The 21,370-nt window shown below is 42.7% G+C and overlaps 1 protein-coding gene across 1 annotated transcript in view; it reads right to left on the reverse strand.

Annotated features, from left to right (window-relative positions):
* Positions 1 to 18,261, reverse strand: part of DNAJC16 (DnaJ heat shock protein family (Hsp40) member C16) — a 60,949-nt gene extending 42,688 nt beyond the window's left edge. The window contains 5 exon segments of the mRNA XM_027770617.1: positions 6,268 to 6,471; positions 6,474 to 6,603; positions 9,163 to 9,229; positions 16,207 to 16,391; positions 18,076 to 18,261. Of these exon segments, the coding sequence (XP_027626418.1) occupies positions 6,268 to 6,471; positions 6,474 to 6,603; positions 9,163 to 9,229; positions 16,207 to 16,373 (568 nt within the window). The 5' untranslated portion in view covers positions 16,374 to 16,391; positions 18,076 to 18,261.
* Positions 18,262 to 21,370: the final 3,109 nt, after the last annotated feature.

Below are 21,370 nucleotides of genomic sequence, written 5' to 3' on the forward strand. Positions count from 1 at the left end.
TTGCAAGGTCAGGGACAGAGCTATTTCTGGGCCCTCCTTCACAGCACGGTTGTCCATAAAAGCTGGAAGCTTCTGAACACCGGTTATTACCAGATTGCATGACTGTGGCTTCCACTTACACAGCTGTAACGTTTCTTCTCTCGGCAGAACTATCCTACTTCTTTCATGTACTGCAATCCAGACACGTAACGCTATCCTGAGATAATGTCCGTGCTTTCCTGGACTACTGGTCTTTAAGGCTGTCTGCTCTTTTTGTAAATTTAACATAAAAACATTTTCTGTAGTAGCTCTTCTTCTTTTTTTTTTCCCCCAGATAGATTTTTGTATAGGATACATGAGCTTGCCAGAGAGACAGAGAAGGACAGACGGAAAGCAAGAAATCACCCCCGGGGGATGCCATGCTGTAATCCTTTCTCCTCCATTTTCCTCTCTGGATTTTGAGCACACACGCTCACATACCCGGCATGAGTTTCAAGCCAACGGGTCTAGGATATAAATTGTGGTTGGCCATGTGAGAATCCAGTGATATAACCACTATGTCATCTGCTGGTCCCTGTAGTAGCTCTATTATCAGCCCCCCAGTAGCTCTTAAAGCATAGTAATGATTCAAATGGCATTGACATTGGTATGGATATTGTCCTGATTTCATCTCATTGTCACCAAACGCAACCTGGTGGATCTTAGTTGTCAGGAATCTAACAAATCTGAATGTTCCAAGGAGGAAAATGGCCTATAGACAATCCAATGTATTTAGCTGCAATCTTGTTTTCCAGGGGATTTGGGGAGTGAGGTAAGGAATGGATTAAATATTCAGTAAATATTAGTTCTATGGATGCTAATTCCATCATCTTCCATCTTTGCCATATTGAGGCCTGACTTACTAGAATTATATAGCACAACAATCCCTCAAAATCATCAACAACTACTACTTAAGGATACTGAAAGGCAGTAAAGCACTGTGGTTCAACACATGGGCTGCAAAGTAAGACTACCTTAGTTCAAATCCCAGAACTGCCCAACGCCAAGTGTGACCTTGGATAAGGTACCAAAAGTGAACTAAACATTTCTAAAGGGGGATGGCAATAGTACCTGTTTTACTGGGTTATTGTTTAATACGAGCTGATAGAGCTGATACTTACGATGATATTTGGCATATGGTACACCTTCAGCAAATACAAACTATTATTATTATTATTATATCTGTATCATGTCACATTGAATGCCCAAGCTATATTTCAAACCATTTCTCCCTAAATTCAACTCTTTCCTACTATATTTCCTGTCTACCCAGTAGCTCAAATCAGAATACAGAGTCAAGGGGCTGGCAGGTGGTGTGGTGGTTAAGGATACTGGACTCCCACATGGCTGACCATGGTTCAAGTCCTGGACCTGGCAGCTTGCTTTCTCATTTTCTCTCTTTCTCACTCTATCCCTCTCTGGAAAAAAAGGAAGGAAAGAAGAAAGGCATGAAAGAAGGAATGAATAGAGGGAAAAAAAAAAGAATATGGAGTCAATCTTTTTGCATGTGTGTTCGCCAGAGACAGATAGAGGGGGAAAGTGAGAAATCACCACCCACGGGGTGAGGAGATGGCCATGTCACAATCCCTTCTCCTCCATTCTCCTTTTGGAATTTTGAGCATGCATGTACATGAGCCTGGTGTGATTTTCAAGCTACCAGGTCAGACCCTTGAACTGCAGCCAGCCATACGGGAATCCACCACAGTCAATCTTGACTCCCCTTCTCTTCCTTATTTCTCACATTCAAATAGTTCAAGGAGCTAGACCCCCACAGGCCTCCCCAGTGCTCTCCCTGAAACGCCTGACACCTGTTTACCTCTCTCCATTCCTGCCACCCAGTACAGGCCAATGGCCGCTCTCTTGCCAGGACTGCTCACCTCCCTGCCTCTATTCTCCCCTTCTTCGATCGGTCCTTCAGGCTATGTCGCTCGTCAGCTTTCTGGAGGGTTGATCTGATTAGCTCATTTCTTCATGTAAAACCCGTTATGCCCCAGTTCCCCAGCCTGGCCTCTGAAGTGCCTTCCTGGCTGGTTTTCGGCTTGCTCTTCCCGTGCCCACTCTCCTCTCTCCCCCACATAGCCCACACTGTCACGTCCACTGTCACGTCCACTGCTGTCTGTAGACTCCACAGAGGAAAACGGTCTATAAACAAACCACCTGCATTCATATAGTATAGTAACAGCCTGTCTTCCAGGGAATTTGGGAGACAGGGGATTCGCTTTCACTGCTCCTTCTCCTTTGTTTCCTGTCTAGCCAACTTCTGATTACCACTCAAAGGTTGGGTCAAAGTAAATCAGGAAAGGAAATACATAAAAAAAAAATTAAGTAATAATAATAAAAGAAAATCAATAGTCAGTGCTTCTCAGTGAGTTAAAAAAAGGAGACGAGTATGTTTAAGAAAAGACTTTCAAAAGGAGTTTATGGGGCTGGCAGGTGGCGTGGTGGTTTACTCCCACATGGCTGACCATGTGAGTCCTGGACCTTGCTTTCTCACCTCCCTTCTCTCTCTCTCTGGTCAACTTCAAAAAAAAATTAATTAAAAAATTAAAAAATAAGAGACCAGCCGTTGGTGTAATGGTTATGTCGCTGGACTCCCATGTAGTCGACTGCGGTTCGAGTCCCGGACCCGGTGGCTTAAACTCACGCCATGCACATGTGCGTGCATGCCCAAGATCCCGAGAGGAGAATGGAGGAGAAGGGACTGCAGTGTGGCCATCCCCCTTGGGGGGTAATTTCTCGCGTTCTGTCTCTCGTCTGTCTGGTGAGCGCATGCGCCCTATAGCAAAAACCTCTCAAAAAAAAAATGACAATAAATAAAGTTAAATAAATAAAAGAATAATAAAATAATTATTTACTTAATTTTATTTGTTCATTCATTTTTAATTTGAACAGAAAGAGCCACAGAGAGAGAAAGAGGGAAAATGAGAAAGCAAACTACCAGGTCCGGAATTCAAACCATGGTCGACCATGTGGAAGTATTCAGCATCTTACCACCACACCACCTGCTGGCCCCCCCAAAATAACTTTTTTTTTAAAAGGGGGTTTATAAAACAGATGGTTAGAAAAAATTTACTTTCGTATGCCATAAAATCCAATTAATCAGAAATTCTCGAAGGTTCATTTATTACAACACTTTTTTTTCCTCTCAGGATCTTGGGCACATACGCACACGTGCCCGGCGTGAGTTTAAGCCACTGGGTCTGGGACTTGAACCGCGGTCGACTACATGGGAGTCCAGCGACACAGCCATTACACTAACTGCTGGTCCCTATTACAACACTTTTTATAAATTTCATTTACTCTTCATGATGACATTGCTGGTTTGACATTATTAGATCCATTTTAGAGATGCAGAAACTTGGTATAAGTAATTTGTTGAAAAGATGCAAAGGCAGTAAATGACAGAGCAGAGACATGAACACTGGTCTCCTTGACCCCAAAGCCCATGGTCATCACCACTATGCTATTCTACCTCACCCCTCGTATATCTGCCTGGCATGTTTAAGATATCCTTTTGGGGGACCAGTGGGTGGCATGGTGGTTAAGACACTAGACACTTCCACATGGCTGACTATTGAGTCCCAGACCTGGTGGCTTGCTTTCTCGCTCTCTCTCTCTCTCTCTCTCTCTCCCACACACACACACACACACACACACACAATCTGTCCCTCTCTAGTAAAATTTAAATAAATAAATAAATAAAATAAAGTTAAATTTAAAAATTCTTTATAAAAAAGTCTTTTTGGTCTTGCCCTGACTTTGGCGAAGATGTATTACTATCCTCAATCATGCAACGGTTTACTGTTTATGTTCTGCTACTGGGCTTCAGTGCTAGCTCATAGACTACATAGTTTTCAGTATATCACCTTGCATGGCACGAAATGCAATCACGCTTTTCAAGTTCTCATGCATTCGTATGCACCAATAGCACACGTCTGTCTACCATACATTACACATTATGCTAAACTTATCCCTTCTTTTTCTTCTCGGAACCAGTCTCAGAAAAACATCTTTCCAAATCTCAGTACCCGAGTGTTTCTTAACCATAGGGTGAAAATTTCTATTTTAGAATAAATAAACCAATGCTATCTGGTCATATACTTTCTCCAGTAAAATCCAGGTCCCCTCAGCCCCTAAGGTTGAGTTTGTTCCTTTTTAATGACTCCAGAATAGGTCTGCAAACATTTATGAAAGGCATACACATTTATTCAGTAGTTCCTACTTTTTTTTTTTTTTGGAGGGGTTTTTGCTATAGGGCGCGTACGCTCGCCAGACAGACAGAGAGAGACAGAGAGACAGAAAGCGAGAAATCACCCCCCAGGGGGGATGGCCACGCCGCAATCCCTTCTCCTCTGTTCTCCTCTCAGGATCCTGGGCACGCAAACACACGCACCCGGCGTGAGTTTTAAGCTACCGGGTCCGGGATGCGAACCACGGTCAACTACATGGGAGTCCAGCGACACAGCCATTACACCAACTGCTGGTCCCAGTAGTTCCTACTTTTCAGAGTCATTCAAATAAATATCCTCCACAGGTCACTAAAATTTTCCTGGAATGAGATGGTAAGTACAGTGAGGGCAAGGCTAATCTGTGATGGAAAGTGGTACCCCAAGGCCACTACAGAGTGTCACGGACCACTGGCATCCCCACAAAACACATATGCTGAAACCCTGACTCTCGATGTCATGTTACTTGGAGATGGCCTTTGGGAGGGAATTAGGTCATGAGGGTAACACCTTCATGATGGGATTAGTGACCCAAGAAGAAGAGGCCCATGGCATGTGAGGACAGAGTGAGATGGCTGCTTGTGAGCCAGGGATTGGGCCCTCACAAGAACCTGGCCACGCTGGCACCCTGATCTTGGCTTTTCAGCTTTCAGAACTGTAAGAAACAAATGTTTGTGTTCAAGCCACTGAGTTTATGGTATTTTGTTATGCACTAAGGCAGGACTTTTAAAGAAGTAGGCTGGGGCCACCAGGTAGCATGATGGTTAAGGCACTGGACTCCCACAGAGCTTATACTGTGGTTTGAGTCCTGGACCTGGGGACTAACTTTCTCACTCTCTCTCTGGTGAGTGCATGTACTATATAGCAAATCAAATAATAATAAATAAAATTAAATAATTCTTGAAAAAAAAAAAAAAACTAGGCTAAAGTGGGGTTGTCAGAGGGGGTCCTAACTCAACGTAACTGATGTCCTTTGAGAGTAAGGATACAGAAAGAGACACCAACATGAGCAAGTGGAAAGATGACCATGTGCCAAGAAGAAGGCCTCAGAAGAAACCAAACCTACTGACCTTTTGATCTTAGACTTTGGTTTTGTTTTTTTTTTCATAGGTTACATGTACTTGCTGAAGAGAGAAAGAGAAGTAGTGAGAGGGAAAATGAGGAATTATCCCCCAGTGGCGGTGGCCATGCCCCAATCCCTTCTCCTCCCCTCTTCTGGGATTTGGGCACGCGTGCACACACGCCTGGAGTGATTTTTAAGCTGCCAAATCAGGGAGCCGAACTGTAGTTGGGTAGGTGGGAGTCCAGAGCCCCAGTTATCACGCCACTTGCTGGCCCCTATCTGGGACTTCCAATCTCTGCAACTGTGAGAAAATAAACCTCAGTTGGTTAAGCCACCTAGTATGTGGTATTTTGTTACGGCAACCTAGCAAACAAATACAGAGTGAACTCAGGAGTACAAGTAGTCTGCAAACCCCACAGGCAGGGTTACTTTTTTCAGACAACAATTTTTTTTTGGAGAAGTTTTTGCTATAGGGCATATGCACTCGCAAGAAAGACAGACACAGAGAGACAGAATGCGAGAAATCACCCCCCAGGGGGGATGGCCACACTGCAATCCCTTCTCCTCCATTCTCCTCTTGGGATCTTGGGTGGACACGCACATGCACCCGGCATGAGTCTGGGACTCGAATCGCGGTCGACTACATGGGAGTCCAGCAACATAGCCATTACGCTAACTGCTGGTCCCTAGACAACAACTTTTAAGTTTCTTCTATGTATTATGCCCCCAGCTAGATGTTAGGAGACTTTAGAGATAAAGGTTCAAAGCAGTAAGGCATAACGAAAGTACCTTATACACTTCCTTCTCTGAAAAGGTGTTCCCGGAAAATGCCAATCACGAAGAGCTTGTGAGGAGAAATCACATGAATTGCTCGTTTGCCTCAATACCCCACAAACTTGGAGAGATATAAAAGTCACCTTCTCTTGCACAAACATCTTTCAATGAACAAAGAGATCTTACCCAATCCTTCTAGTTCTTGAACCACTTCTTTCCAAACAGGCTCAATATGGATACAGCTAAAGCACCAATCTGAGGTGATCTTAATGAGGTAGGGTTTCTTGAAGCTATCTGGAACCACTTCATTCACATAATGTGAAAAGTGCAATAAATACTTTTCATCAATTGAGTCCCGCCGCTCAGAATTAAAAGGGAAGTGAAAAAAAGATCGAAATAAAAATTTTCATGAAAATGACGGAAGCGATATTCTCGCGGCTGCTGCTGCTTCTGGTGGCCTGGGTTCTCGCCAACATCTCCATAGCGATCATAATTTGATCTCTTTTCCTCATTGGAAAGAATCTATAAAGACAAAAAAATAAATCTAAACAAAAAAAGCTCACTCCAAAGACTTTTCTGCATGCAGCTTTGAAGATATGTGGAAAAAAAATAAATGTAGAGATTATGACATGATTAGATATTCTTTTAAAATAATTATTTATTTCATTTTATATTGAAATAAAAATTTTCATGAAAATGGCGGAAGCGATATTCTCGCTGCTGCTGCTGCTGCTTCTAGTGGCCTGTGTTCTCGCCAACATCTCCATAGCGATCATAATTTGGTCTCTTTTCTTTATTGGAAAGAATCTCATAAGCTTTGCTGATCTGAATGAACTTGTCTTCTGCGCCAGGATCTTTGTTTTTGTCAGGATGCCATGAGCAGGCTTGTTCAGCTTGAGAGCCAAGATCATGAAGACAAATGGCAAGAAGCCAGACAAGTTCGAGTCAGGCATCTCTCAGTTTTACTACTATTATTATTTTAATTCGATGAGACACATAGATAGAGCAGGAAAGTGAGAAAGCAAGCTGCCAGAAACTGAAGTTGGCGGTGGTCGTAAAGCTATCATAATCTTTGTTTCTGTCCCTCAACTGAAATCCTTCCAGAAAATTGAAATGCAGTTAGTACACAAACTGGAGAAAAAGTTCAATGGGAAGCACACAGTCTTTATTTTTATAATTTTTTTAAAAGAGATTTTTGCTATAGGGCATATGTGCTCACCAGAGAGAGACAGAGAGACAGAAAACAAATCACCCAGGGCGGGGGGGAGGGTTAATTTGAGCAGAAAGGGACAGAGTGAAAAAGATAGAGAGAGAGAGAGAGAGAGAGACAGAGACAAGCTGGCAGGTCTGGGATTTGAACAGTGATCAGTCATGTGGGAGTCCAGAGCCTTTAGCCACCACACCACCTATGGCCCCCATGATTAGATTCTTTTTTGAGGGAAAGGTTTTTTTGCTATAAGGTGCATGTGCTTGCCAGAAAGACAGAGAGAGAGGGACAGAGAGACAGAAAGTGAGACATCACCCCCTGGTGGGATGGCCACGCTGCAATCCCTTCTCCTCCATTCTCTCAGGATCTTGGGCACGCACGCACACGCACCCAGCGTGAGTTTAAGCCACCGGGTCTGGGACTTGAACTATGGTAGACCACATGGGAATCCAGTGACATAGCCATTATGCCATCTGCTGGTCCCTCCCCATGCTTAGCTATTCTAAAAGCAGTCATTTAACATTCTGAGAAATGTCTCTCATGAGAAATATTTTTAAAAACTCTATACCAAATAGTTGTTTAGATGCTCATGTTTATCTCGGCATTAAAGATTTTGGGCAGGCCAGTTGGTGGCATGGTAGTTGAGGTGGCTGGATCTTACACGGCTGACCATGTGGTTTGAGTCCTATGCCCAACAGCTTACACGCTGGGTGTATGTATGTGCATGCCCAAAAGCCTGAGAGGATGATGGAGAAGGCAAAGGTAGCAGTGTGGTCATCCCCTCTAGGGGGTGCTTTCTCAAATTCACTTTTTCACGCGCTCTCTCTGGTGAGTGCATGTGCCCCATAGCAAAAAAGCAAAAAGCAAAAAAACAAAACTGAGCTAATATAAAACTAAACACTTCAATAAAACAAATAAAACTCAACATAATTGGGGCCAGCAAGTGGCATAGTGGTTGAGGCGCTGAATTCCCACATGACTGCTGATGGTTCCAGTCCTGAACCCGGCAGCTAAAAATCACAGCAGACACGTGTGTATGCATGCCCAAAATCCCAAGAGGAGGATGGAGGAGAAGGGACTGTGACATAAACATCCCCCTGAAGGTGATTTCTCACTTTCCCTTTCTCCATCTCTCTATCTTTCCAGCCCCTATATCAAAAACCTAAAATAAATAAATAATTAAATAGATTAACTAACTAACTAACTAACGTAACATAATGTTGATTACCGGTGCTCAATCACAAGAAAACTGACAAGGTCATATAAAACATGAAAAATGTGAACACCAAAAAGTAGCCACCAACTTGAGTCTGGCACTTTGTAAATGTCGGCTGACTTTGCTTTATTTAAAAATAACTTTTTAATCTAAAATTCAACCATCTATTTTAGCATGATATGTCATTCTATGAACTAAGCCTTGTCTGTTGACAAGTATTACTCTATACAAATCAGAAAGCCATGGACTTATCTTTTATGCACATTCTAGAACAACCTTCTTAAGCTGACATGTTGGAAAATTACTGAATAGCTGTGTTTAAATGAATTTATAACCCTATGTCACTTTAATAAATGCAGGCAAATTATTGTGTGATTCTTTAATGTAAGTTTCTAATAAGGCAATACAAACATATATTTAGGGTAATTCTACAATTCTAATTAAAGCCTTTAAAATAGGCCAGTTTTTTCCAAGAGCTAAAGTGCTGAGGCCCTTGTTTCAACATAGTAGATGTGGACAAATATGCTCTCTTTACCATCATCTAGAAACTGGGTCAAGGGCCTGGGGAACACGCTCTTTCTGAGAGAACTTTATAAAACTGATCACCTAAGGCCTATTTTACAAGTGCTAATGGATGCGTCGCCATTTGACTCTGTACCTCATAAGCTTTGCTGATCTGAATGAACTTGTCTTCTGCGCCAGGATCTTTGTTTTTGTCAGGATGCCTGAAACACAAGTGGGCAGCCAGTGAGAATGGGTTTGATTTTTCATTTGTGATCATTTAACATCTTTAAATACACAGTTCACTACATCAGAGGCAAATGAATGGTTATTCTGTTTGGACAGTTTTGAAAGAATAAACGGTAGGCTCAGTTGATTGTTTTGCATGACCACAACAGATGACACCTTGAGACTGGTGATTTCTTCTCGACCTACTCCAGATGGGCACATTTTCAAAACCCCGGATAAGACTGTAATATTTCACCAGGGAAGGTGGAATAGGCACATCTTAGATCACTCTCAAACACTGTTCCAGTGGTGCAAGGCTAAATCACTTATCCATAAGAACAGACATCAGAATCCCTGCCTTTCACCAGGATGGCAGCATCTCACCCCAACAGGAATTATATATATATATTTTATTTATTTATTTATTTTGAGAGGCTTTTGCTATAGGGCATGTGTGCTCACCAGAAAGAGAGAGACACCGAGATAGAAAGTGAGAAATCAGCCCCCAGGGGAGATGGCCACACCGCAATCCCTTCTCCTCCATTCTCCTCTTGAGATCTTGGGCACACATGCACACACACCCAGTGTGAGTTTAAGCTACTAGGTCCGGGACTCGAACTGTGGTCAACTACATGGGAGTCCAGTAACATAGCCATTATGCCAACTGCTGGTCCCCAACAGGAGAATTATATTGATGTAGCTGTTTCTTCTGACTACACATGTAGACATAAAAAACAGCTTTTAGCTTTTAGGATGTAACATGAATTTGTTTAGTAACAATCATGTTTCAAATAGTATCTTGCTGCTGACTTTCAAACTAGCACATTTTAGTCTTCACTATTACTCCGGTTATCCCATTCTGCTGTTGATAGCTTTCTACCTATAAATGGATACAGAAGATTAAAGGACATATGTTTAAGGTATGAAAAAAAGTTTTCAGCCATGCAAAGTTACCTCAACCTACTATCAGAACTAAATATTTAGTAGGGTTGGCAGGTGGCATTAAGGGTATTGGACTCCCACTCACATGGATGACTGTGGTTTGAGTCCCCAACCTGGTAGTTTGCTTTCTTATTTTCTCTCTTGCTCTGTGCCACTCTAATCAAATTAAAATGAATAAATAAAGTTTAAATAATTTTTTTGAGAGGTTTTTGCTATAGTGTGCATACATTCGCCAGAAAGACAAAGACAGAAAGCAAGAAATCACCCCCTGGGAGGATGGCCACACTGCAACCCCTTCTCCATTCTCCTCTTAGGATCTTGGGCACACATGCACATACTACCAATGTGAGTTTAAGCCACCGGGTCTAGGACACGAACCGTAGTCGACTACATAGGAGTCCAGTAACATAGCCATTACGCTAACTGCTGGTCCCAAATAAAGTAATTCTTTTTTTTCTTTCTTTCTTTTTGAAGAGGTTTTTGCTACAGGGCGTGTGCACTTGCAAGAGAGACAGAGAGACAGAAAGCGAGAAATCACCCCCAAGGGGGGATGGCCACACCGCAATCCCTTCTCCTCCATTCTCTTCTAGGGATCTTGGGCACACACGCACACGCTCCTGGTGTGAGTTTAAGCCACCAGGTCTGGGACACGAACCTCGGTCGACTACGTGGGAGTCTGGCGACATAGCCATTACACTAACTGCTGGTCCCCCCAAATAAAGTAATTCTTAAAAAAAAAAAAAAAGTTATGCTAACTGCTGATCCCTCTAGCAAAGATTTTTTTTTTTTTTTGAGAGGTTTTTGCTATAGGGCGCGTGGAACATCCTCTGAGAAGCAAGGGTCTCTAAAAACACACCAAGTACATTGGAACATATTTTTTTAAAAAAAGTTTGACTAACTTATTCTATCAGGCAGATATTTAAAATCATATTCTGATGTCTCTAAAAATAAGGAAGCTTTAATGATTGACTGTTGAATTTAGACATCATTCTCCCCTTAACCATTTCATTGGTGCTATGAACGTTAGTGGGGGGAAAATCTCAGCTAGGTATACTAAAAACAGTACGATCTAACAAAACAAGATGGTGATTCCAAAGCATGTGTCCAGATGACAAAAGAAGAAAGTTTTAAATATTCAAACTTAAGCTGAAGGCTGAGTGGATAAAAATCACACAATCATACAAATGAAGATTTAACATATAGAACTCTGGAGGAGAAGAAGGTAGGAAAAAGCTCTTTAGGAAAATGAACCAAAGAGAGTCTCAAAGGCAGCTGGGTTAGAAAAACAAATCCTGAACCAGAGGAAGTCAAGCTCAAGAAAAGGAGGAAGCTATTGATACAGGACAGTTTCCGCTTATAAGGAATTTCCCAATCGTGGGAGGGTACCACAAAGCTGAAAACATTTAGGAAAGGATAAATTTGGCCCAAGGAAAGTATAGTCTAATGCTACATATTTACTTTTGCTATAGGGCGCTTGTACTAGCCAGAGAAAGAAAGAGGAAAATTAAAAATCATCCTTGGGGGTCTGGGGGTGGGGTGGCCACACTGTAATCCCCCCTCTAGTCTTCTCTTGGGATTTTGGGCGCACACACACACACACACACGCAGGGTCATTTGAAAATTAAGAAAATACTGGGTCACTGGAAAAGTCATGATGCATTTCTGCCTAGAGAAACATAGAAAAATGTGTCACGATTTTTCCAACAACAGAATATTTTACTTGGTATCTACTGGTTGTCTAGTTACCTCTCAGGAAATAAAATTAACATAGCCAAGAATTAGACAAATTAGGGCCAGCAGGTGGCGTGGAGGTTAAGGTGCTGGATCCTACATGGCTGTGTAGTTCAAATCCCAGGCGCAGTGGCTTGAAAATGGCACATGTGTGTGCATGCCCCAAATCCTGAGAGAATGTAGAAGGGACTGCTGTGTGGCCATGCCCCTGGTGGGGTGACTTCTCACTTTCCATTTCACTCTCTGTCTGATAAGCACAAGAACACTATAGCAAAGACTAAAAAGAATTAGACAAATTAATTTACTGCTCAGTTGATTAAACAATGTTAGACTAATTTGCTTTTCTTGGGGTAGGAGTTTATCTTGCTTGTGAATAACAAGAAAAAGTACGTGTGATCAAACTTAGTCACTGGGAGAAAAAACATAGTTTTCCTGAGAAAAAATTTTCAGTGGTTTCACCAAGCAAGGAAAATTCTTGAGAAGGCTAAGAAACCTTAGCAAAGCATAACAGAGGAAGGCTGTAGATGCCATTTAACAATGGACCACTTCCTCTTGACACAGGTCAAGCTGAAAGGTCAAACTGGAAATCACTGCTATTTCCAGTGCAGACAAAACGAACAGAAAGTGAAACTTAACTGTCCCGAGTGATAAAATACTGCCATGACCAAAGCTGAAGCTGTGTAGTTCAAATCCCAGGCGCAGTGGCTTGAAAATGGCACATGTGTGTGCATGCCCCAAATCCTGAGAGAATGTAGAAGGGACTGCTGTGTGGCCATGCCCCTGGTGGGGTGACTTCTCACTTTCCATTTCACTCTCTGTCTGATAAGCACAAGAACACTATAGCAAAGACTAAAAAGAATTAGACAAATTAATTTACTGCTCAGTTGATTAAACAATGTTAGACTAATTTGCTTTTCTTGGGGTAGGAGTTTATCTTGCTTGTGAATAACAAGAAAAAGTACGTGTGATCAAACTTAGTCACTGGGAGAAAAAACATAGTTTTCCTGAGAAAAAATTTTCAGTGGTTTCACCAAGCAAGGAAAATTCTTGAGAAGGCTAAGAAACCTTAGCAAAGCATAACAGAGGAAGGCTGTAGATGCCATTTAACAATGGACCACTTCCTCTTGACACAGGTCAAGCTGAAAGGTCAAACTGGAAATCACTGCTATTTCCAGTGCAGACAAAACGAACAGAAAGTGAAACTTAACTGTCCCGAGTGATAAAATACTGCCATGACCAAAGCTGAACAAAACAGAATGGTAGAATTATAAAGGTAAAGTAAAAATCTAGACTTTCACTGAATGACTCTCTATGTATTTCTATAGTGATGAGTTAGTCCTAGAAAGAATCTAATTAAGGAAGAGAAACACGTGAATCATTTAATTAATATCATAACAGCATTTTCAGCTCTGGAAGACAGTAAAGTCAAAACTGTATATTTTAATAGGCCTCACATCCTCAAGCTGTCATTTCTGCTCTTAGAATATTATACCTTGTCTAAAAGAATGCTATTGGGGCCAGCAGGTGGCATGGGAGTTAAGGTGTTAGACTCCCATATGGCCAAAGGTAGTTCAAGTCCCAGACTTGGTGGCTTACTTAATCACTTTCTCTTTCACTCTCTGGTGACCATATGTGCCCTGTAGCTAAATTAAAAAATAATAATAAATTAAATTAAATTAATAAGTAAAAAAATGGTGTTACCTATGAATTAACTGCAGATTAATTTATTCTGCTTTAAACATAAAAATGTAAGAGTGATATTTATATATTCTGCTTTAAACATAAAAATGTAAGAGTGTGAAATGACACAGAAAGCAACTTTGGTATAAAAAGTCCCTCAGAAGATGGTATGATTAGATGCAAAATTAGGTGGTCTCTTCAGCATCCGATTCTGGATTCCTCATGATATGGTCTATAACATTTATTTGGAACATTGCAAATTAAACTACATTTTATCTTCACGGCAACCAGTTTAATAGTAAGATGTACCTGCTCATTGAAGAATCAGAGTCAGGCAGGGTCAAGTTTTATGTGCAGCTTGTTCCTGGACAACTTCCTGTTCTCACTCAGCTCCTTCCCGCTGACACTGACCCACTCTCCCTTACTAATGGCAAATGACTAAAAATCAAAAAGACCGTAACTGCTGGTGCAGAAGGTCCAACTAAGGAATGCAGGTAAGACAGATTTCCTAACTCTGAGCCTCGACTTTTTCGACTGTAAAATAGGGACAATACCCTCCTTGGTAGGCTAACTGTAGGGTATAAATGAGATAAAAAGCCTAGGACCCGGCCAGCAGGTGGCGTGGTAGTTAAGGTGCTGGATCCCACAGGGCTGACTGCACGGTTTGTGTCTGGACCTGTGGGCTTGAAAAACAAGCCAGGCGCGTGTGCTTGCATACCCAAAAGTATCCCAAAAGGAGAATGGAGAAGAAAGGAGTGCAGTGTAGCCATCACACGGGGGGGGGGGTGGGGTGGGGGTGGGGGTGGTGTGATTTCTTTCTCTCTCTCTCTCTCCCTGGCAAACAGAAGCACCTTAGGGCAAAACTGGGGGCGGGGGGTGGGGAGAACAGCCTAGAACTCAGGATGGTATGAAGTGGCTGGTCACTAATGGCGCCCCGCCCTGCTTCTGGGTCCAAAAAAACTAATGGTACCTAGCCCTGCTTCTGGTCCCCAGCTAGCATGGAGTCACCTGTGTCCCTTCTAAGTTTTCCTCTTCCTACTACTCCCTCTCCAACTTGTTTCTTTGGCATGACCAAAGCACTGGTGAAAAAAACTGATACATTTATTCAAAGTAAGTGTGCGATTTATTGCTATCCTGCCAGTTGCTGCCCTGATAACTACAGGTAAAATTATAATTTTTCTTTTTTTTTTTTTAGCATGCACTTGCCAGACGGAGACAGAGAAAAAGTGACAAATCACCCCTCAAGGGGGATGGCTGTACCACAATCCCTTCTCCTGTCTCCTCTTGGCATCGTGAGCACACATACACACATGTGAGGTATGGTTTTCGAGTCACCGGATCTGGTCTCAAACCATGCTGCTGGCCAGGTGGGACCCAGTGCCTAAGCTCCACACCACCCGTTGGTCCCTATTTTTTCTTTAAGTTGCCAGAGGGTGTGTGCACTTGCCAGAGAGAGACAGAGAGGGAGAAAGCATCCTTCAGTGCAGAGTAGTCACATTGCAACCTCTTCTCCACTCCTCCACCCTCTTGCAATTTTGGACATGCAGACATATGTGCCCAGTGTGTTTTTTAAACCACTGTGGCCAGGATTTGAACTGCAGTTGGCCATGTAGGCTCCTACTCCCTTAACTGCTAGTCTATGATACTAGTCCAAAATTGTAAGTTTGGTATGAATATTTATTTTTTAGTAACATACTCAGTTCCTGAATATTCTTCTTAGATTGAGGACAAAAGGCTCTTATTATATTTTTTTAATTTTAATTCTGACAGAGGGTACATTCACTTGTCAGAGAGACAAAAAGAGGGAGAGTGAGAAAGCACCCCTATGGAGAATGGTCATGCCTCAAACCCCTTTCCCTCCATCTCTCCCTTTCGTGGAATTTTGGGCACATACAGACATGCTCCTGACATATTTCTCAAGCAGCAGGGTCCAGGACTCAAACCATGTAGTTGGCCATATGGGATGCAGCTGCCTTAAACACCACGCCATGGGCTGGCCCCTAAACTTTCTTAGTTGTTGTTTTTTAAAGAAATTATTTATTTAGTTTTATGTATTATTACTTTTAAATTTTGCTATGGAGCACATGCATTCCATCAGAGAGAGAGTGAGAGAGCAAGCCACCAGGAGTAGGACTCAAACCAAGGTCAGCCATGTGGGAGTCCAGCGCCTTAACCATGCCACCTGCTGGCCCCCATAAACTGTTTTTAAAGCTTAAACTATTCTAGAGAATAGGATTGTGCAGTGTTTGCTTTAACAGTTAAAATCCGAAAGAGTTACTTTATGATTGGTATATTGTGGGAAAGGTAACCCATCTATTGTTGATTCTAATTTTTTAAAGAAATTAAAGCTTCTTACTTTAACATTAAACATGCTAACAGCATCTGACGTCATTCTTTAAGTCAAAGTATTCCTAAAGGGGGATTTCTTAGTAAATAGTCTTTGGATCTTATCATTAAAAATTACAGAACACGACCATTAGTTCTACATGAAATATTTTAGATAGACATATATAGAGAACATAGAAACAGAGACAAGTAAAAGCTAATCATAACTTAAGCTTCATTCCCCTGCTAAGACTGCTTCGTTTCTATTAAACTTCTATTTCTTTGTTTCACCTACCATTCCCGGGCGAGCTTCTTATAAGCCTTTTTAATATCAGCCTGACTGGCTGTTCGGCTGACCCCTAGGACTCTGTATGGGTCAAAATCCAACGCAGACAGAATTTGCAGGATCAGAACCAGAACTATCAAGAACTGCCAGGAAACGCTCAACTTTTTCACTTCCATTTCTCTTCCTTTCCAGAGCTGAAATGAGTGAAGAGGCAGTAAGTGTCAGTGGCAGAATCCTGGACAGTCTTGCCTTGTAGGTAAAGATATTGTAGATGAAAAACAAAACAAACAAAAGATATTTTACAGGAAAAGTGTCAAGCTGGTCAACCACATCTTTTAAAATCAACACTCTTGCTACCACTTTTGAATATCACAGATAAGAACTATTATAGATGAAAAGGTGAGCAATAATTAAGAGCAACTCTAGAATTCTTTAAAAAGGTTTGAGAAATGACTAAAAATGAAGGAGATGAGAAATATTAAGTGAATATGAGAAAACATAAATACAATAATCAGGGTGACTATTTCAAATGCATGATTTTGTTTATTTTGGGAGTAACAGTTTAAACTGAAATGGTTTAAGAATATTTCACTGAGAATAGGTTAAATAAACTCATGATATAAGAGTTAACAGGTTTTAAACTACAAAATGAGACAGTTGTGGCATTCTTGGGCATTGAATAAGAACACACATGAAAGTTAAATTATGCTATTGTTTAAAAAACTGCAGTAAGACTTAGTATGCCTCAATTCTATTTATTTCTCACTATGTACAAGCAAGAAAATAAGATGCTCTTCAACTTAATCATTAGCAACATGGTCACTGTAAATGGAAACCTCAGACCACAAAAATTGGCAAGAAAAACTTTAGTTTTCCCCATTAGGGAGAGTTAATGGCAAAGGCTGAAGAACAGGCATGGACTTAAAATGTTTTAAGCTCCAACTCTGGTGAGTTCACTGTGGGTATTAGAAAAAATCTTGGATAGTTAACGCATAAGGTAAAGTGATATTGCACAATAGATGTCTACACTCCAGGATTATGATCTTTGCTAGACCAATGTTTTTCCAAGGGTGATGTTTACCTTGATTTCCTGTAAGTTAATCAAGTTTGAAGATTCAAGTGTCTAATATGACGCCTTATGCAAGAGCTGTTTTGACAAGTGCAAGTCTAATGATACCTGGAATTCCTCACAAAGTTGACTACTCTTAGGACCACTGTTTCGAACTGCATGCATGTTGACTGAAAATCCTAAAACAGACCAGTTTCTTCCTTGTTAAGGCATCCTATTAATATTCGGTTCTACAAAAAACCTTAAGGCTATGCATTGATAGCTACTGGATATGCACATGGGCTTGGGAATCAGACTAACCCTGGGACCCGTCCTCACCGCTTTATGATCTTTGGCAAGTTACTTCAACTTGCTAAACCCTGATCAGTGTCCATATTCATGAAACACTACCATGAAGGATCAAGAGGGTCTGAATGTACGTAAAGGGTTTACTACCAGAGCCAACAGTCAATAGGAGGTAGCCAGCACTAGTATGTTTACATCATGCAGTACTTCGCTGCTTTATTCGACCACGTCAGTCCCCGCGAGGGATCTGAAGTTCTTGGGGTGACAGTCTCCAGCTGGACGGTGCTGGCCTCAGGGCAGGAAACCACCTGTCCAACAGGTAGATTGCCCATCCTCCGGGCAAGATCCCTAGGACCCGGCAGCGGCTCCCAGAGACACGCACCAGGTCTCGAGCTCCCGCTGGAGATCGCGCCTCTCCAGGAGACGGCCCCCTACCGCGCCGCCCTCCGAGAGCCCTGGGCCCGGCCCTGTCGGCTCCCGGTTCCCCCCGGGCCCAGCAGGACTAGGAACAAGAGGGAACTGACGGGAGAAGCCTGAGCCAGCTCGGTCCTGCTGCGTCCGCGGCTCCGCGCGTCACGCCAGGAAGGAGTTACCGGGAAAGGGCACCGGCCCAACCGGCTGCAGCGTCCGTGCTCCAGTTAGTCCGCCGGACCGGGAGCTTCCCGTCCACACCAGCGCTCGCCGGGGCCTGGGGAGGGGAAAGAGGCGGGGAGGAGCCCGCGGGGAGTCACGTGACACTTAAAGGACCGGTGCGCGGAGGGAGCAGATTGAACCGGTCGACAGAGACTATTTTGCGAATCTGTTTTGACCCTTGCCACCCGCCGTCTGCGCGTGGACCTGGCGCGGTTGCTATAGGAACGAGGCTCGCTCTTTGGCTGGATCCAAAGGGTTGATCGTGACCAAAGAGGCCAAAACGTGCCTCCTAGCTAGGCAAAGTCGCTATGCACGACGGGATGCTGGAAAGACCTCCCGATACAGGGAGGGTTTTCACTCCTCCCAGGAGAGGGCCCTCACCTAGCGACAGTTGCTAGGATGGGGAAGCAATCGCTGGTCCCTGTTCACTTCAACCCTATTCATAGAATCCTGGAGCGTCAGAGTGGAAGGGACCTTAGGGATCCTTTTCAGTCCAACTCCTCCATGTACTGATGGGGAGACTGAGGCTCGGATAGAGGCACGGACTTGCCCAGACCTGGAACCCAGAACTCTTTAATTCTGTTTACCGTAAAGGGGGCCCACCCCAGCTAGACTATTCCAGGACTTACCTTAAAGGATAGTATGGAGGAGGGAAGGGGGCAAGGGATACAAGTTACTGAGGTATTCTTGAGCCAATGAGACAGGCCCCTTGGGGATATGAAGAAAGAGATGTCACATTTTAATTTTTCTTGTTTGTATTTATCACTAACATATGACATAGTTTTCCTAAAAAGGAAGACTGTGGCAAAGTAAGTAAAGCAAAAGAACTGATGTGAGCCAGGTTTAGGACAATCTCCTGGGCACTAGAGAGTCTGAGTTGTTTTGAAAAAAAGTGTGCAGGGGCTGGCAGGTGTTGTGGTGATTGAGGACGCTGGACTCCTATGTGGCTGACCACGATTTGAGTTCTGGACCTGGTGGCTTGCTTTCTCACTTTCCTCTCTCTCTCTCTCTCACACACACACTCTCACTCTGTCCCTCTCTGTTCAAATTAAATAAAGTTAAATAAAATAATATTTTAAAGAAGAAAAACATGTGCAGAGATCTTACAGATTTCAGTGATTTTAAAGGCAACAGTCATGAATGGGAGAGGGAGTTGCTGAGTCTTTTACACCAGTGACTGGCGAAATGCCATGGTAAGGGGAGTAGAAGGACCTTGTGATCCACTGGAGTGACTTTGCCTAAACTTAAGGTGTGGAGATAGGAAGTTGGAAGGTAAAGGAGGAATGACTTTCTTTTCTTTTTTAAAAAAAATTTGCTCTAGGGCATGTGTGATCACTGGGGAGAGAGAGAAAAGGAGAGCAAGAGAGAGAGAAATCATCCCCTCACCCTCTCACGCTCCAAGGGGGATGGCCTTGCTACAGTCTCTTCCATTCTCCTTTTGGGATTTTGGGCAGGTGTGCACACGTGCCTGGTACGTTTTTCAACCCACTAGATACGAGATTTGAACCTCTCAGGGGGCCATGTGGGATTCAGACACCTTAATCACCATCGTATCAGCTGGCCCCAAGAAGGAATATTTTTGCACAATAAGGGTTTTCATAAAACAGAAAAGTCCAATGACTGTTGGTAGTATCTTGAGCTGTTTCAGGTGCACATTCCTAAGATAGTTGCAAAATGTGGCTAAGTTTGATTTCCTTATACTGTTGATTCAGGTAACCTGAGTCTCCTGTTTTAAAGAAAAATCGGTCTGTTTTGAGACCTATTAGCTTCCTTAAAGTTTCAATTTGATGATGTAGCTTTTAAGCATGAATAACTCCATTTTGGTTTGGTCTATTGGGGCCCAGAGCAGGAACTTAGCCCAAAACTATGGCTTTTTAATTTAACAGTATCTTTTATTTGTTTATATTGTTTTTGGTGTGCCTTCTACCACTGGAACATAAGATCTGAAGGACGGGGGGGGGTTTCATCTGTTTTGTTCACCTCTGTATTTTCTGTATCTGCACAGAGCACACGCAGGCTCTCATGTGGAATAAATGAATGAATGGAGCTCAGTTTTTTTTTTTTTTTAAGAGTTTTGCTATAGGGCAAGTGTGCTAGCTGGAGAGAGACAGAGAGAGAGAAAGTGAGAAGTCACCCCTCCTCCCAGGGAGGATAGTCACAGTGCAATACCTCCTCCTTCTTCCTCCTCTCAGGATTTTTGGGCACACGTGCACACAAACCCAGCATGATTTTTAAACTGCTGGGTCTGGGACTCGAACCACGTAGCCCAACATCTTAACCACCATGTCACCTGCTAGCCCTGGAGGTTTTGCTTGCATGAGAGTTACATTACTTTTTTTTAAAAAGGCTTTTTTAATTTTAATTTTTAAAATTTTATTTATTCATTCACGTATTTTAATTTGACCAGAGAGAGACAGAGAGAGAGAGAGAGAGAAAGGGAGAAAGCAAGCCACCAAGTCTAGGAGTCGAACCACAGTTGGCCATGTGTGAGTGTCCAGTACTTAGCCATCATCCCACCCGCTTGTCCCTGAGAGTTACATTCTAAGGTGAACTCCTGGTTAAGAGTATGTACTGCCCTTCCTCAGCCAGCATTCACCATGAACAGGCTTGTTTGGCTTGAGAGCCAAGATCATGAAGACCAATGGCGAGAAGCCAGACAAGTTCGAGTCAGGCATCTCTCAGGCTCTGCTAGGGCTGGAGGTGAACTTGGACCTGAAGGCACAGCTCAGGGAGATGAACATCATCACAGCCAAGGAAACTGAAGTTGGCGGTGGTCGTAAAGCTATCGTAATCTTTGTTTCTGTCCCTCAACTGAAGTCCTTCCAGAAAATTCAAATGCGGTTAGTACACAAACGAGAAAAAGTTCAATGGGAAGCACACAGTCTTTATTTTTATAATTTTTTTTTAAGAGTGATTTTTGCTATAGGGCATATGTGCTCTCCAGAGAGAGACAGAGAGACAGAAAACAAGAAATCACCCCTTGGGGGGTGACCACACCATAATCCCTTCTTTTCCATTCTCCTCTCAGGATTTTGGGTATGCATGCACATGCACCTGGTATGAATTTTAAGTCACCAGGTCCAGGACTCAAACTGTGGTCAACCCTGTGGAAATCCAGCCATGTAAACATTATGGCATCTGCTGGTCCCAAGCACGTGATCTTTATTGATCAGAAGACAATTCTGC

The sequence above is a fragment of the Tupaia chinensis genome, unplaced genomic scaffold, assembly GCF_000334495.1.
Source record: "Tupaia chinensis unplaced genomic scaffold, TupChi_1.0 Scaffold000146_1, whole genome shotgun sequence".
In the NCBI taxonomy this organism is placed as follows: Eukaryota; Metazoa; Chordata; class Mammalia; order Scandentia; family Tupaiidae; genus Tupaia; species Tupaia belangeri.